At 31.3% G+C, this 18,896-nt stretch overlaps 2 protein-coding genes across 2 annotated transcripts; one reads left to right on the top strand and one right to left on the bottom strand.

Moving 5' to 3' along the window:
• Positions 1-15,555: 15,555 nt before the first annotated feature.
• On the top strand, positions 15,556-17,700 carry LOC128169901 (gastrula zinc finger protein XlCGF7.1-like). Its single transcript, XM_052835934.1, has 3 exons — positions 15,556-15,622; positions 16,863-17,032; positions 17,158-17,700. The coding sequence occupies exons 1-3, from the start codon at positions 15,574-15,576 to the stop codon at positions 17,431-17,433; spliced, it is 495 nt and encodes a 164-aa protein (XP_052691894.1). The 5' UTR covers positions 15,556-15,573; the 3' UTR covers positions 17,434-17,700.
• LOC128169900 (uncharacterized) lies at positions 17,523-18,825 on the bottom strand. The gene is made up of 4 exons (XM_052835932.1): positions 18,511-18,825; positions 18,101-18,201; positions 17,877-18,011; positions 17,523-17,724 (listed from the first exon to the last, which is right to left on the bottom strand). Exons 1-4 carry the CDS (start codon positions 18,823-18,825, stop codon positions 17,523-17,525), a joined length of 753 nt encoding a protein of 250 aa, XP_052691892.1.
• Positions 18,826-18,896: the final 71 nt, after the last annotated feature.

Below are 18,896 nucleotides of genomic sequence, written 5' to 3' on the forward strand. Positions count from 1 at the left end.
TTTTACTCACATTTCTTCTCTGTTCATTTAATAATTTTCTTTTCCCAGATCGAGACTTCGTGGACAGTTTTACTAAAATTACGATTAAGAGCATACAAATAACAGTCCCAACACCTACTGTTAGATAATTTTCATTAATTCCACTCGTTTGTACTGGTTTTTCTGGAATAAAAAAAGGGTATATTTGTTTTTGAAATCACATATTTTGTATGATGTACTTTGTTCTGTAGGATTATTTTTTCCTCCTAAGATGATTTGAAATTACATTAAGGATGAAAACAATTATGTAGATGTTTATTTTATATAACTATTTTCTAGCATAGCATTTTCAGTTGGTTTTGATAGAATGATAATAATACATGCATACAATATAATTGCAAGTAACGAAGATATTGTACGTAAAAGCTGTTATAAAATCACAAAACTTATTCAAATTGACGTTGCTAGTCGTCATTGACGTAAACAATTGCTCAGACGAATATAATTAAAACAGAACATAGGAGGTGATACTTCTAGTCGTATGTTTTGTTTCATTGGAATTGATAATATCATTCAAGTAACACTAATTTTGGCAGTCTTCGAATTCCTAATGTTTTGATTTTACATTAATCCTATCCAAGTCACGATAGTTTGGTAGTTTTACACTTTTTAATGATTTAATTTACCAGTTAGATTGCTGGGTACAGATTACCCATCAAAGCAACAATAATATTGTCATATTATTTTTGTTATATAACTATTATTTTTAAAAATATATACAATGTATATATGGTTTAACTTTTGATTTATATTTGAATTATTTAAAATATTTTCCTAAACATTTCTACAGAGATCTTGAATAATAAATTCAGGTTGAAATTGCCACAACCGACCTTCTTAGGTTGAATAGGTTTCTGTCGTGATGTATACTTAAATTGTATATGATCTAAACTATGTAAATAATTATACATGTAAGACAAGTAAAGTGATGATCATATTTTGTATTTATTAATTTGATGTCCTTGTATATACGCACCTTTAAACTTTATTTGGATTTAAAGGAGATTATATTAAATTATATTACATGTATTAGCTTATAAAGTTGCACACCATTAATCATTGTATAAATGTTTTCGGTTGTGCTGTATATTTTTATTGGCAAACTCATTTTGTTTTTTTGTGTTTTTTTTTTTGTTTTTTTTTTGGGGGGGGGGGTGGTGGGGGGGGGGGGGGGGTTTAGTTGTTGAGGTAATAACATTTTAAGAATATTATTTAACAACTCTTTACATATTTTTCTCTCTATTTTGTCAAAATTCTTGAATTGATGCAACAGAAGGATGGCGAAAAATGAACTATACCCGTTATCTTTGAAAGACATAAATGAGTTATATGGAATGCATGATTAAATTTGAATACAAAAATACGTATATATACGTATGTGTTAAAGAAGTTTCTTCAATATTATTTAGGAATTTATTTTAGAAAAAAGAATCTTAAATATAAGTATAGCAACATAAAACATTTACAGTCAATATAATATAATTATGATAATAATAATAATTGTATTTTATTACTTTAAAAAGCCAATGAATTATATTTCCCATTTACGATGAAACGTGGTACCAACAAAAAACAATGATTTTGAAATAACCAAACAATATTTTTCTCAAGATTAGATGTTTGAAATATATTTTTAAGATAGTATTTTTGATCTTTTGAGTAAAATTAATAAAAAAGATCATATGTCGAAAGAAACAGAAACTGATGAAATACAAAATAGCTTTATGACTTCCTTAAAATAGAGTTTAAACCATGTCAAAAGAAAGGAACAATTTCAAATAACATTAATAATTTCGTATATAAATGGTAAGCCTAACAACTATGTTAAGAAGAAATGTTTTCCTCCAAATAAGCTAACTTAAGCTTGGTGTATTAACGGTGCATGGTCACGACTTTTCCCCGTTTTTACAATGCTTCAATAAGGCATTTTATATAGTCACTTTACCAAAACTCAAGTGTCAGTCGATGAGGTATAAGCCAGATACAGAGCTCACAATTCTTTGGTATGTAAACAAAGCTCAGACCATCATTAAAAATGTCTATGTTTCCCCAAACCCAACCCTAAATTTTGAAGTTGGGTAGGTAGGTAAATATTTTTTTTTCTGCCAGGGCAAAATATTAAATACATCATAAATTAAAAATGAAAATATAAATGAATTCTTTAATAGATTACAAAACTAAAAACATATGACCAGTTGTAAAGCAAATAGCTATACTTGTACTGATGGAATGTAAAACACAATAATGTCGAATTCACAATATGATATTGTTCATCTTAAATTTAAACATTTTTGATTCAATGACTACATGTGCATGAATACATTCATTATCATCTGTATTTTGATGTACATGTAAGCCTATATTTAAATATGGTTTTAATGATCATAATGTACCTACTTTAAAGCATCAATTATTTTTTTTTCAAAATTTGGTTGATAAAATGTCTAAAAGTATATTAAAACAAAAAAGATAAATTTAAATATTTGTGATATCTTATTTAATGATTCTACAACAATAAAGTTACACAAAATCACTATACACTTGCAGAAAATGTCCTTCTTTGACAAGAAAATTTTAACCAAAATTTGAAAAATAATGCTAGGGAAGAAAATAATATTTAGATAATAAGGATTTTTGCCCAATATAACTATAACTCATAACCACAACCAACTCTTTTTTCTGTTGATTTGAAATTTGACGAAGTTAAGAGAACTGTTTAAATTTTTCAAAACAAAGATTCTTTCATTTTACACGTACCAACCTAAATTTTGGGATATTTGTTTCTTCCTATCAGAAATGTAGGAAAACGTTTGACATCAGGGAAACTGTCAATATTTGATATAGCATAATCTACAGGAATGATGATATACACAGAAATAAACCTTAAATAATATTGAATTAACCAAGTTAATCAAAAATAAAACAACTTCTTGAAGTTTTAAAAACTTGGTATCTAATCTTTTAAATTAAATTTCGTATGAGTATTCATACATTTTATAGATGAAATGTTTTGTAATTGTGTTAGCTAAATGACAAATAAAATAAATCTCAGTACTTCTGTATATTTTGGAGGAATTAGTCTAAACTTTTAACCCAATTACAACCGTTGTGTAGAGGAACATTTTAATTTTTAACATAAATGCAGGCAGACGGTTTTATGATTATTTAAGCATTAATTTTGCAGAGTTATTTACTAATAACAAGTTACCAACCAATTGTAATATCAACACTAAAAGTAATAAACATCGGTTGTAAATTTTAATGCACAGTTTAATAACCATAAACGATAAGACAAATGATTAATCACAACTGTGGTTAACTGAGGCTGTGGAAACGTCTTTTGTATTAAATGATTATCATTTTAATGTCTCTGTGGTTAATAAACACGATCGTGAACTCACTATACAGGGTGACTTCAACTTTTTCGGAGTAAATTCCGGAGAAGTTACCGATCATAAAGCGAGAAATTCCCACATGTTGATGATCGAGACAATCAAAATGACTGTTAACCGAAACAGTTGGTGGTCTTCTAAAAACTATTTGGATAAATTCAGGTATATTAAAAAAAATCTTTTCAATGTGTTATAAAACAATTCAGTCGGCAGAATTTAATTGGGTCGGTCGCGTTAGGGGAAACATATATATTTTTAATTTTGGCCCCAGGTCAAGTTTTTATTTACATATTGAATGTTGTAAAGGAATTTCATGTGTTCAATGACCTTAAATAAATGTGACAAACGCTAGTAACTGTTTATTTATGTTCAAAACGAATTACCAGACTGATACAAAACTAAGATTATTTTTTTTACTTGTATATTGGATGTAAATGTAAACAAAACATGGCACGAGCCTTGTTTACAAAACAAAGAATTGTGAGCTCTGTATCTTGCTTATAACTCAATGAATGACACTCAAATTTTGTTTGATCGTTATAAATACATTAATAAAGCATTGTTAACAACAGAAATCCAAAAAAAAAAAAAAAAATTTTTTTTTTACCATACTCGTGATCGTACCCCTTTTATGATCGAGTGCTAATCAATTTTAAGCACAAAATCATCTGTTAGAAAAACACCATTACGAACACGGGTTATCATGCTGAGCTTGATACAATGATCAAACAACTTGTTTACCTTTATATAATAGAAACATTACACGAATACATGATTGTACATATTTGAACTTAGCTGTCAAAATTGATAGTACTTATTTTTGTACCTGACGACATTGTCCCTGTAGTAGTCATGGTATAATTGGTATTTTGGCACCCTGTAACATGGTCACACGATATATCAGTGCATTCAGGGTAACAACTGCTTTTACAATTGTCACCAAAATTCCCTAAAGGGCAGGATTCATTGCAAAATTGTCCAGAGTATCCCGGTGTACACGCTGCAAAAACCAATATGTCTTAAAAATAAAAAGAATATGGCAAAGTTCGATATTTATTGCTTGACTATATTGCTTAAAAAAATTATTTAATTTTTTTACTATCTTTTTAATTGGTGAATGAACTAGACGTATCCTTTTACTTTGTATCTTTTAAACAAATATTAAAAATAAAAATTTTACGGATACAGTTTTGATAACTTAAAATTTATGTCATAATGATGGTTTTCAGGAAAAATATCGTTTTTACTCTTTTAATGCACTATTTCTCTCATACTTGGCATTTTTCTTTGTGTTGTTATTCTATTATTGAATAGGCATCCCTCGACAGGGTCACAATATTCATCATTGCAGGTTGGAGAACAAGTGCCTCCACATTTTTCCCCGAATGAACCGAGAGGGCAAGACGTATTGCAAAATTCGCCAAAATATCCTGGTGGGCACGCTGTTAAAACCAAATATACTATATCAATTCTTGTGCAAAGCATTCCAAATTCATTTACCTTGGGAAAGGGGGGGGGGGGGGTACATTTGACACTAGCGCATTCAATGACATTGTCTTGTAACAAAGAACAAAACACAAGGTTGCCAATTTTTTTATACATTTTAATTTTATTGGATGGAAATCTTGTAGCTTATTACTGAAATTTTACAGTCGTGACCTTTACATACTTAAACAAATGATCATGTTATTAAAGGGAATAAAAATATTCTAGCATCATACCCATATTGTGCTTGCACTACTCTCCGCTGTTTCCCCGGTTATGGGATGAAAGACATTGAATTGTTTTAAAACAACAGGATATAAACAGAACAAATGTTAAGGAAGTTTTTGTTCCCGTTATATGTCAGAAGTAACAAGTGCATTCATTGCGCAATTCTTTCTTTTGAATCGAATGTGAGTTTGCCCGGATGATTAAATTTTGTTGTAATATTGTATATTTTAGACCAGGTCTTCCTGTCCTTTAGATTCTGATTTAATTTCTGACATAAATATTTATTACATTTAATCTAAATTGTAATGTTATTTTTTTTTAATTTTACTCGTTAATAATTGAAAAGAAAGTATTATGAATGATTAGCTGCAGTATGTTCCCTTGTGCTATCAACCAATTTTAATTTTGACAATTGTCCGAAACATTATATATAACACATTAGCGCGTTTACTTTTATAAAACAAAAATATTAACGTTCGCCAAGGCGTCACAATAAAATAATGTTGCAATGATGCCAGTGAGTGTCGTCATGCACTCCAATATTTTTCGATATCAAACAACTATAAAAAAAAATTTATGTAACAAAATAAAGAAAAATGTAAATGTTATTTTTCTGCACAGAACATTAGTAAAACATAAAGCTTAAGGCGTCAACGTTCCAGTACCAAAATACGCTGTTTATGGAGTAGGATTCGTTCCCACAAGGTACTTCCTGTTTTACAAATGTGATAACATCAAGGAGATTTTAATCTGTTTTCCGCTAAAGTTAAAATGATATCCTTGTCTGGTATGAAAACAGGTGACACATCATTAATAGTAAGATTGAATAGCATTGGGTTCCGTTTAACTTTTTGTTAAAACTAGATTTGGTGAAAAATCACGAAAGATTGTAACCAGTTGTGTAATATTCGGGGTGTTTTTTGGTTTCTTTGCTTTGATGGTAATGATTTTGGTGCCTCTTTGGTGTATCTTTTTCAATTGAATAAATAAAATTTGTGTAGAGTAATTTTTTTACTTTACAATTTTTTTTATTTATCGTTATAAGTTGCGCGTGTGTGTAAGGGAAGGTAAAATCTTTATGACACAGGGCTGCGTTTTACAAAAGAACTTACGACTTACGACCAGATTAATGAATGTTAATTTATCACCAACTGATCAATGATTTATCCTTGTGGCTCGAAATTGTATTATGGGAATTGATATATTATTAAGCAAAACGTTTTATGTCAATTTTCCTTATTAAAGATCATTTTACGAGGCTGCAAATATTTAAGACTTTGTCGTAAGTTCTTTTGTAAAATACAGCCCTGGATTCGTATTTTAATTGTCAAAATGTGACAGATACAAGAATCGATATCCTCGGCTGCGGGAAAGAGCTAAGTTACGTAATGGTATACACACGCAGCTCATATCCCAGATTAATTTCAAATGCATGCAGCATAATAACTAAAACGTATTACAGAGAGTCTTTTTTATCCGTAATTTAAGTTTTACTAAAATGAAAAAAGAAATTCTATATTTTCTGTTTTTCGTTTTCAAAGGATTGTTCACTATTAGAACTAAACAAAATATGACTTATAGTCCTCACATAAAAGCATGTATACTTAAAACAAAGTTTTCTTATGAATAACGGCATCCCGTATATATACCGGTACACTTTCTGTAATAAATTTATGTAATTTGTACACACAGACTTTCGTTAACTTGGCCAAATTGCCGCGAGTACTGGTCAACACGTGTTACTTTTACCCTCATATTATGCAATACCTTAACACAAAACCAGTTTTATGAGATTAAGTCACAAACAACATTTGTTGAAGCAACGCCCATATCGAAAAAAATACTGTTTTAGAGTTATAAAGCAAAGATTTTAAGAGATCTAGACCCCTCATTTTTGGGGCTACCCCTGTTTTATGGTCTCAGATGAAAGCTCTTAATATTTTGCAGAACTTTTGTTCTATATTTGTTTAGAAAAAAATTACAGCTAAAAAGTTATTAAGAAAAGATATAAGCAACATTTAACATTTTTTTGAAACATAAATTTCGATGTAATTTTTTAAAAAGTATGCGTGGGTTAATCAAACATGTAAAACTAGGATGACAACGTTGAAGATGTCTACACAACAGACTTGTAAATTTAAACTTTTTGCTACGGATCAACTCGGAGCCTTTGCAGGTACACGAGACCCACTAGAAAATATTCAAAGGGGAATAACTCAAAACTGGAAGTAGCGATTTTACAATATTTTGTGCTTTAGTGAGCTATTGTCAATTCCAATAGACCCTAAACATTTCAATGAAATCTAAAGACAAACAAGCGAGATATTAAAGTTTAAAAAACGTCTAGAAGAAAAAGAAGAACTAGATCTCGTTACAAGTAGCGAGTAGGTCTTCCGTCCGATTTTGTTTTATGCGTTACGATGAAATATCGATACTCTTTGCCAAATCTGAGATCCTGGTGAAACTAGGTTTTTTTTTTGTCTCGAGACCGGAAACGGACGAACGAAAGTGCTTAATGAGATAAAAGCTGTTTTTTTCAAACATTTGCCTAGTGTACATCACTGTTTATCATGCTAGATGAAACACCAAAGACAATCGGTTAAACTTGTTAAAATCATGAATTAATTAAACTCTTCCGCTGAATCCGGAAAAGACGGTTGACAAAACCCGTTAAACACATCTTGAATCAATTGTCTTTCATTCATAAAAGTTCGTGTCGCAATCACTTACCGTGACTAAAATTTTGCGGGTATCAAATTTGTAAAAAAAATAGGTACCCAAGATATTCGATATAAATCACCAGCAGTATAATATGTTTGCTTATGTAACATATATAAGATCGTGTAATAACATACCAGCATTCATTCCATGTAAAAAAAAAAAAAATAGGGAAAAAGATTTTTAACAGCTTCCGGTGACAACTTGAAGAGACGACGATTGAAACAAATTATGTAAACAAGGATACATACTGAGGGTAATCATCCCACAAAGTTTGTTGTTCAAGTTATCACCGTTTTTGAGATCTCAAGGAGTCATTGTTTTTTGTCTCTTGACAAGAAACGGACAAACGGAAATACTCAGTGAAAATAAAAGCTAGTATTTCTTGAACATTACACACTTGTACTTTATTGTTTATCAATTTTACTAAAATTGTCAAAGAAAATCAAATAAACTTTCAACCAGCTTGATTTGTTTGAATCCTTCTGGTGAGGACAGAAAGTGACGGTTGACAAAATGAAAGCGGTTAAACGCATTTTCTATCGAATGTCTATTATCTATATAAGTTTCGTGTATTGACCACTTGACTTTCTGAGATCTCTTGGGTAAAATATTTATTTACAAAACTCTTTCTGAGATATTTGAGATATCTCACCGGAAGTAGAATTTTTGTGTTTTTATTTAACATCGGATACATGACATATGTAAATCCCCTTTCACAATTGGCGCACGAGCACTTTACAACACTTTACGATCGGAATTTTCTAGATTCGCACGAGCTCTCTCATACGTTTCACGAGGTCTCGCATTCGCTGCATGCGTTTTAGTGCTCGCATCAAGTCTCCTCAAAATAGTGGACAGGCACAATATTCAGACGCGACCAAATGCGATCTAAATAATTGCAGTGCACCGCATGAGCAATAGTACGAACGTTTTACAACTTTTTGTGTACTCGCAAGAGTGATGCATGATTTTTAAAGATAGTAAGAGGAATCGCTGCTGTATATGCGTGTGTTTTGCGACCATGAGACTGTTGCTTAACATGTTTCATGTAATCTTGCAACGTTGTACTATCATTGCACGACTTATCAGCCTTAAAATGCCACTATGTACCCAGTATAAGCAGCTCTGTTTCAGACCACAATTGACAGTGAACATTTATTGCATGATGGTGAGGGAAACATGAAGATTTATTTCTCCAAAAAAAATCATATTTGCACAGGGCATCGCCCGCAAGAAATGTGTTTTTCTTGGGGAATAAATCTTCATATTCCCTTAACATCAGTGCACTAAACGAACAACATATGATTTTGTTATACTTTCATGTTAAATACTGAAATCTGATTGGTTAAGACGCAGTTAATAATATTTTCTATTACCCTCAGCGTTAGCAACCCACTTAGCAACGGGTAACATTAAAAAATGTTACATACGCGAAAATTATGCGCGTACGGTTCGCTGTAGAATTCACGTTATTCCTATATAAAAGCAGTAAAATTTTCTTAAAAATTAAGACATTCAGTATAACAAAATAAATAGTGCCTGTTTGGGAGGATAACAGTTGAAATTGACACCCCTCGAAAACCATTGTCAACCTCCGCTTCGTATTTTGATTTCTAAAAATTGTTTGATTTCCTCTGTTACTCTCAATTTTCTTTCATAATTTTGAATTTTGAATCTAAGTTAAGTTGGTCTTGTGATATATAGAGAATCATATTGATTAAATGTTTTTGATTTAATCATACTTGTCTACATCATATGCTAATATCGGCTTTTTCATTCCTATGAAATCGCCCTGTCATGTGACTTTCTAGACCAATAAAATATAAAAGAATAATCATATTAAGGATGACGTTTACTCAGAATGAAAAAAAAAATCCACCGATGATAATGAAAAACCATCTATTGTGTGTTTTAGACCTTTGCTTGTATTGTTATTTTTCACTTTCAGAAAAGTAGGTCAATGACCTACTTTTTGATTATATGGCAATTGAATATTTATTGAAAAATCAAGAAAAAACCCATAAAATTTTACACTACGATTGAGATTTTCTTAATTATAAAAATATTACAAATAATTAAACACTTAAAAAATAAGATACAGTTAATGAATGGTAGTGGCACTAAATAAGTACACAGCATTAAGATTTCAGCAACAATTTAAAAAAATATCCAGTCCGAATTTCCTCTATCAGTTTTCAAATCCCTACCTATTTTTGATCCAATTTTACAAAAAATTGAATGATGATAATACAAAAACATGTATGGTATTGAACTACTTATATTGACCTTATTCTGTTGGCATTAAATTTACATGAGGTCAATGATCAAAATTTTGAGATATGGTGTCTTTTATCGTTTTTAAGCATTTTTCAATATTTTTATAATTCGTGCCATAAGATTATTTTAGTGAACAAGTGAGGTAAAACCAACGGAAAATATGCAAAATTACAAAGACTTAAATATAAAATCCTAACTTTTAATATTAGACTACTGCCAAAAAACTTTGAGCAGAAAACAAAATCTGCATAATTTAGTCCGAATTTCCTCTGTTTGGCTAAAAGTCAATTTTTGTTTGAGCCTAATTCCATAATAAAGTAAAAAATTTGAATGTTTTGTCAATAATAATTCGTTTCATAAATACTTTTTGTGTTTAGAACAAATTTTACTCATTACATTGAACTTTATAGCAATCAGAATTTGAGAACTCAAACCCTGAGTAAACAACACCCTTAAGGTATAATTATAAATGCTGCTGCATTTCTGTTTCTTCTTAGGTGTCATGTTGTCTCGCATTCAACTATGTCTACTGAAGAGCGTCGGAAATGGGCGGTATATATACCCCCTTTGACTCGCACGAGCATTCGTACCATGGAACGCATGATCGCACGTCCAATCGCACTGGCACATGTTCAATCGTCCGATCAGCTGATCCTATCGCATAATCTTTCAACGGTCACTGTCATTGTACAACAGTCGCATATAGACGCAAGATATATCGCACGATTTAATGCGATTACATCGCACAACGCTCGCTTAGATCGTGCGAATTTCGTACGAATACTTTTTTTCAAATGCTGTATAACTTTTTGTTCAAATAAAGCATTTTTTTCTTTTGAATTTTTTTGCCTGAATATCACTGCATGAGTGTAAATTACTAAATGTGATGTTAATATGAGAGAGAGAAAAAGAGAGAGAGAGAGAGAGAGAGAGAGAGAGAGAGAGAGTTCCTTTATAATGCACTTAAATTTTTTTTTCAAACTGCGTTAGCTTAGTCCTAAGTTTAATGCGTTTTAATTTTTTTAAGTGTGTACTTTTCTCAAAGTGCGTTGCCACATACGTTATTTAGGATCCACTAAAAATCACAAAACGTGTGTGCTATAATTCTTTAGAAACTGTACAAAGAATGTATGGTGTATCAAATCATTTGATAATGAGAAGATGGGATAAATAAGTAAAATTAATGTGAGTAGTCATTTTCATGTGTGTATTTCAAAACTAACAATGTAGTGAGAATCATGTGTGTCTAACTGGTGGGTCACGTTGTCTGATGTAGTGGCGTTCAGGGGGAAACCCACATTTTTAATATAATGAATTTACGAATTATCAGCCCCCTGGGCTAATAAGAGAAGACATTCTTTTATAAATTTGCACAAATTTTTTCTTCACGACCCTTAGAAAATAGTGTAGTGACTTTCTGGTGAAAAGTCATGTGTAGTGAGTTTCATGTATTTACGAGTGTGTGTGTGCGTGCGTGCGTGCGTGCCCATGTGCTCATTTAAGCCTTTTTAGCAAAATTTTAGAAAAAACCTCGCATGCATGTGTATCAAACTTCGTACACTTCATAAGCATGTTTATAGGACAAATTCTATTCATTTCCAAGGAATTCCATGATATATTTTTTCAGATATCGTTAAAATAACAACACTAAGAAATGTATGTACGACTTACGGTTCGTGAAAGTAAACATTTCAAATCAACAATTTGATATATTGTTGAATGTTAGCCCTGAAAAAGTAAGAAGCAAACATTTTTTTAGAAATGGGGAGTTGAAAGGATGTCCAAACTGAAAAACTAAAGCAAGCAGGAGAATAAGTTCACCCTAATTTAATCGAAACAAGCAGCCGTCTGAGCTGAATTTCGTAATGCGTAATGCATGTCACTGGATAAAGAGAATTCATTAAACTATATTACTAAAGTTTTAAACGTTTGTGGTGTGTGTTTTCCCTAGTAATGGGATCAATTTTACAACCACGTAAATGCACCCATCCCCCATAGATACACCCAGAGCGTGCATGGGGATAGGAATAAACCAAATATTTTAATTCAAATGGTTTTAAACAAGTTAAATATTTTGTCTCTTTAATTACATGTTTATTTCTGAATAATGCATTTCCCTGCGCAATATTTTCATTTCGCAAGATGATGCTCCGCTTTGCGGTGCCCTTGTTTATATTTAAAATATTAGATACTGAAATGTGTTCATTTTACCATGGAATTAAGGAGTAAATAAGTCATCTTTATTATGGTTGTCTGTATGCACGAAATATTCGGATTACAATACAGGAAAAACTAAAGAACTTGTGCAATATTGGTGCATGTTTTAACGAACAAACAGTTATTATTGCATGTAGCCATGCAAATCATGTGTTATACAGAGCACTTAATCTATTGATATTGTAAGCGAAAAGGTTTATTTATATTAATGGTAGGTGTCAGTATATTTTACCTTCCACAAAACACTGTTGGAATACATTAAATGTTTTAGATATGTTGACATCTACTCTTCCCATTCATTGAACATGCGAAAAGAAAATGAGGTCAAGGACAGTTGGCGGATCACCTCAAAAATATTAGTTTCCAATTTCATTCATCTTTTCATGTTACGATTGTAAATGCATAGTTTGTGAATTCCTTCGGAAATCTACCATATAGTAGCCCCCCCCCCCCCTCCCCCAAGTATGGTTTCTCCCCACGTTTTGGTTCAGATTTTATTTTTAAAAATATAAATGGAAACCCAGTAAGGATTAAAATCAACGTTTCGACACTTTCAGTTGCATATATCTGCATTCATTTGTACAGGTTATGTTTCGTTTTGCCGATTTATTATTTTTCATAGACAATGCTGAACATTGAACATGTGTGTAATGGAATTATACATAAAACTTAATTTAGGTAATTAACTAAAAAAGTACCTAGTTTTACACGATATACACTGATATGCATAATTCTGTGTTGTGAAAATGTAAGTGGAAAATGTTTAGATATTTTTTTTTTTATAAATCTATCAGTCCTTCTGTCATTTTGTGCAAATTTTATCCATGTTTAACCTCTGTTTTAGAGAAAGTCAGAGCACGATGGTTAAAATCCTATTAATAAAATGAATATGGTGGATATTCTTTAGGGTCCAAAATCTCATACACTAGAGATGACCCCATCACCATACTTTCACAGTGGCAATGGTTTACTACTTGTAGATGAATCTGAAAATTTCAGCCCTCAGTCTAAGGGCCATTGATGTTTCAGGGCCAGAAGTTTAAAACCCCATTATAATGATTGAATAGTGTGCTATAAGTGGGGGCCCGAATCTCAAATTCTAGAGATGACAAAGTAACAATATTTTCACAATGATAGTGATATACCACTAGAAGATGTCCCAACAATTTTAGCTCCCCAGAGTAGAGGCTTTTGATGTTTCCAAGCCCGATGTTTGAAATCCTATTATGATGAATAGTGTATTTTTTTGGGCCCATTTCTCAAATACTAGAGATGACAAAATCACCGTATTTTTACGGTCATTTAAAAGTATCACCATCATTTAAAAATACACTCACTCATATATTTATCTTCAAAACATTTAATCATTTTTTAAAATGACTAATGATATAATAAATAACTAGATAAATAAATCGATAAATTCTTAATCATTAAAGAAGCAATCGAGAAACAAAAATGAATACCTAAGTGCACTTGAAATACGACTTTTTTAATAGCCAATTACTTAGAAAGACAAGCTTATATTTAAAAAATTAAGTCAGCTAATCACAAAAATGTGTTTAGTTTTTTATATTATTATTTCTAATTACCTTTGTTTCATTTTTCGAAGAAATAATATGGTACACAAGTAAATCTTTATTGGAAAAAAATGAAATGAATAGTATGATAAGATTTTTAGGTAAGTGAATTGTATATCTTGTTTTATATGACAACCTTTTCAAAATTGTATATTTATAAATCACGTTGCAAAATAAAAAGCGGAATAATAAAGTGAAGTGAATGATAATATATACATAAGGTTAATTCAGGCTCCATTTCACAATTTCCAAAGTAAACACTTTCCAGCAAAGATACCGACTTTGTTCTATTTGTGAAGCCATTTCATTTAAAAAAAAATGTTTACATCATAAAACCTCAAGTATCGTAAAAAATTGCCGAATAACACGAATATGAATATGCGTGACTTTAAAACAAAATTGTAATACTAATTTAACACATGTCTTTAATACATAATCAATTATAATACCCCTTACCCATGAGTTAGAACCCAATCAATCGAAGTAAAACATTTCAGTTTTTTTCATTATAGCATTGCACACTGTCTCTCGTTCAATTTTTAGAAGTAAAAATATATGATTATATTTAAGATCGTCAATTGTATCTCATATGTGTACACAATGTGTATATTACCCATGTGATAAACCTTTGCATTATCAAACTGGTGATGCTTTATCAAATACTCCAGTTCGATCTATTTTAGACACAGCCCCTCGATTTGAACAACGCTTAAGTGACCTATTTTCGAAGATTTACAAGTACTTTAACATAACTATATATACTACCAAAATTTGACATCGAATGGATTATGTCAAAGTTTTAAAAAACAAATATGAGGGAAAACACTTAACCGTGTAGCATAGGCATCCGAACCTAGGAGGGGGCTTAACCCTTTCTTGCAAAGTTTTACAAAACCGTAACCAAGGAATTTTTTTTTTGCATGTCAAGATACTTAATAAGTTTAACCCCCCCCCCCTTTCAATTTGCTTCAGACGCCAATGTGTAGTTGATAAAACTGCACGTTAGCTATCAAGGAGTTCATTCTGAATGCGCAATGAAAACAAAACGCTTTCTTTTATGTTCAAGAACTTACCGAAATAATGTTTCGTATGAATTTATTCCATCACCCGTTAATATTTTCAATTTAAAATCATTAGGCAAATGCTTGTTTTATAAAACTCCAACAGCTATTCCTCTTTCGAGTCAATTTTAACTAACGAGCATTTGCAACTTTGTGTATGACAACAAACTTGATTATTCAAGTCCTCTGATCAGTATTTTCATTTAATCAGGTGATAAAGCTCTAAGAAAAATAATTTAGCGATAAATAATAGTTTCAAAGATTATTTCACTGAAACTTTACATTAAAACAGGTAGAGTTATCTATGAAATGGTACTAAATTGTATTGCGCAAGTTAACAATAACCGCATAACACAACATTGCATCATCATTTTGAAAAAATAAAACATTCACTCGGGTCATGTAAGGGACTGTCTCAAGTGCTTTAGAATATGAATCAAATTGTATAAGATAGATAGAACATCTATAATTGTGTTATTTTATGTTTGCTTTATCAAACTCGTTCAAATTGTTATATACGCTTGGCAAGCCTCGCGAATAGATACACCATTTCAACTCCACTGGTGTTAAGCCGATATGCGTACCATTTGGTACGCATATCATAAGATGGCGACGACCTCTGCAGGTTCGTAAGTTTACACAACTCTTTTTATTTATTCACATCGTATTTCAGCGGGTAAAACATAAGTGTCTAAAGGGCTACCGAGTCTTCACATGTAGCAACTTGTAAAATAAACCAAAACTGCATACTAATTGATATTTTCTTCATTTATGAAAATCTCGATGATATGCGTACCTACGGCATGTTTATGTTTTCGGATATACGTACCATATTTTGATGATATGGGTACCAGCTACTTTCCTATTATATATTGTGTTTTCTTATTTTCTTTGAACTGTGTGGTTTTGAGACGTCATTATGTTGAGAACTTGGTCATATATTATTACTTTATAGTAGCGGGGAATAAACATTAAGATTTGCAATATATCATACTAATTGATCTCTTGTTTTCGGTCGGTCGGTTCAATCGGTTTTGGTATACGCTTAATTCTGAACCTCGATTCTGGCAATACTTTTTTTCAGAGAATTCAGAAACGATAATGGATGAATCTCATGTAAGTAGATACTATTCAAATAGTTGTCAAGAAATTATCCTATCTATTTAATGTCAGTTGTTTTAAAATGATAAATACGCCTAGTATTAATTGTTTCATGCTTTATCATTTGAACAGAATTCATCATTAAATGGTAAAATTCTGAACAAAGTATTCTTTTATTCGTTTATTGTTTCATTCGTTCGTATTTCTAATGTTATATTTTTCAAAATTTGAATATTAATTATTTTTTGAGAAAGAAATCAAAGGACTCTAAATATCTGTATCATTTAGACTTGAATGTTGAATTTAGACTTAAAGTGAGACTTTATTAATCTGATGATTATATATCAGGTAATCTAAATCACCCGTATTTCTTTCTTAAATATTTTTTTTTTCATTTATAGTTTTCATTTAACAAGTTGTTTTAATTTTTTTTGACGAAATACAGTTAAATAAATTATGAATATACAATTCCTTTTCAAAAAAATAAATATCAATTGAAGTTCAGCAGTATCATTTTATGACATTAATATGGAATTTTTTGGTTTTAAACAGTTAGTGGATTTGATGGGTCTTTGATTACAAGCACCCCTAAGCAAAAACAAAGAGGTATGAAAATATTTCTTTACATTGTACGGTTTTCGTTTAAATTATATTGCACAATTTATTAATGATTGTGTTTATTCTGATTTCCAATACATATTGTCTACGGTACCTGTGTATTGTGCGAGTAAAGAATATCTCTGTAATTATATATTTTTTTAAAGATGATGGCAAGATATGTGAAGTGTGCGGAAAGATGTATAGTTCAAAGCAGGGCATGCAAGAACACAAAATATTGGAGCACACAAAGGAATACAAATTCAAGTGTGGTCAATGTGAGAAAGGTTTTTTGTCGCGGACCAGATTTAAATCGCACCTGCTGCTACATCTAAATGTAATCCATTTTTATTTATTTATTTTGATGAAGTAACAATTCACACTTAAACATGCATGCACGCGCGCGCACCTACCCATTCACGTACCCACAAACATGTTGAATTTATTTTTTTTCTTTTACAGGAAAAACCCTATGCCTGCGACAAATGTACCAAGGCGTATGTCCATAAGAAAGATCTCCGAAATCACAAGTTGGCCCAGCATGATGAGGGGGAAAAGTTTAAATGCGATGATTGTAATTCTTTCTTTTCATACAAGAGTACTCTCAAGAGACACATTGAAGCAAAACACAAAAATACAACATTTTCATGCTACCTCTGCAATCCATGCATCACGTTTGCATATAAACCAAATCTGCTGCGTCACCAGCGTGAAAAACATGGTGGCAATAAAATGTAAACATTAAACAAATGACGTATATTTATGTGTTCTTTGGTTATTTTTTTTTTTTTAGAGAAAACGCTGAAGAGTTTGTTAATTTTTGAATTTTATTTAGACATTTTGATATCAACCTCCTCATCTGTAAAACCAAAGCGTCTGTGGGGAAGTATTTTTTCCTCATTGTTTTTATGATGCGAACGAACACCTTCTGCTCCCTTGCTTGGCAATCCGAAGGCAGATATTGTACCACTTTTTCTTTTTGGATTTTTGGATTTTCTTTCTTCTTTATCAAATTGATGCGAATGTATTCTGCAATAATCGAAACATAATTACATTTTTTTTTTCAGATAATTTTATTTATTATTAAACAAGAATATTAATCGATATTAATTTTGTTGCACAAATCATTCTTGAAAATTTTCGAAATGCATATTTTCAAAATGTATATGTTCATATCTCACCTGATAAATGAGGACTCGTTCAGCAAAACTGGGGAAGCATCAACTGTATCATTGTCCAAATAAGTGTTTTCTTGATTTCCAATTTGTTGAAGAGGGTACACTCTTGGTTTCTTAGATGTTCTCATGATAAACGATCTTTAAAAACAGTTGAATTGTTTATTGTAAATGTATACTAATAGATAAAATCAAAAATATCTTTAGAATTGTATTTCATATCAATATACCTGTCACCGTCAAGTTTGTGCCTGTAGAGTAATGATGCAGCTCCAAGTGCTACTGTTACGTCATCTGGACGGAGGATCCCAGTGCCCTTTGGATCATAATCCTATTAACAAAAATTGTTAGTTTCGCGTGTTAAAAGAAATGGCCACGATTTTAGTCTGCAAAAAATATCTTTTTATACTTGGTAATATGAAAACAAAAACATGGATTTATGAGCTTTGTATTTCGCATGACTTTTTATTATTTGACGACTGACTCTCAAATTTTTCTTGACCCTCGGAAAAAAAAAATCTTAGAAAAGCAATGACTGAATGAAAACCAGAAATGTGAAGTAAAATAAAATTTGACCAAAATAGTGACAATGCCCCTTTATATGCAATGCTTAAAGACTTGTCTCAAAGACTGTAAATACCTGAAAGCCCGAAAAGAATGTTTCAGAATCCAGGCTTGAGATGGCTCTTTGATTATATGTTTCATTACGCACCATGCAGTATAGCTGAAGGCGGCGATCAATATTGGTAAGAAATCCCTCAAACTGCGCAATAGGCATATCGCAAACGAATGCACCTGGAGGTGGAAAATGTCCAACTTTCAAAAGGCCTAACAGCTTTTCCCTCATGTCCAGCAGCCATTCTATTCGATTGTCAACAGGAACTCCGGCATCATCAATAGCATTGTACCACTGTCTTATAAGACGACACCATTCTGCCTCATGATGGAAACCCATTTCTTGAAGCAATTTCTGCGTTCCTTGGCTAAATGTTGTTTTAGCAAAAGCATTGCTCTGTTTATCTCTAA

The sequence above is a fragment of the Crassostrea angulata genome, unplaced genomic scaffold (genome assembly GCF_025612915.1).
Source record: "Crassostrea angulata isolate pt1a10 unplaced genomic scaffold, ASM2561291v2 HiC_scaffold_254, whole genome shotgun sequence".
In the NCBI taxonomy this organism is placed as follows: Eukaryota; Metazoa; Mollusca; class Bivalvia; order Ostreida; family Ostreidae; genus Magallana; species Magallana angulata.

Excerpts from the sequence above, each read along its gene's own strand:
- LOC128169901 (XM_052835934.1), top strand. The coding sequence starts at position 15,574 with ATGCGTACCATTTGGTACGCATATCATAAGATGGCGACGACCTCTGCA. Across the intron at positions 15,623-16,862 it reads GATGGCGACGACCTCTGCAG|ATGATGGCAAGATATGTGAA; the intron begins GTTCGTAAGTTT and ends ATTTTTTTAAAG. Across the intron at positions 17,033-17,157 it reads ACCTGCTGCTACATCTAAAT|GAAAAACCCTATGCCTGCGA; the intron begins GTAATCCATTTT and ends TTTCTTTTACAG.
- LOC128169900 (XM_052835932.1), bottom strand. The coding sequence starts at position 18,825 with ATGGGTTTCCATCATGAGGCAGAATGGTGTCGTCTTATAAGACAGTGG. Across the intron at positions 18,012-18,100 it reads CACAAACTTGACGGTGACAG|ATCGTTTATCATGAGAACAT; the intron begins GTATATTGATAT and ends CTGTTTTTAAAG. Across the intron at positions 17,725-17,876 it reads AACGAGTCCTCATTTATCAG|AATACATTCGCATCAATTTG; the intron begins GTGAGATATGAA and ends CGATTATTGCAG.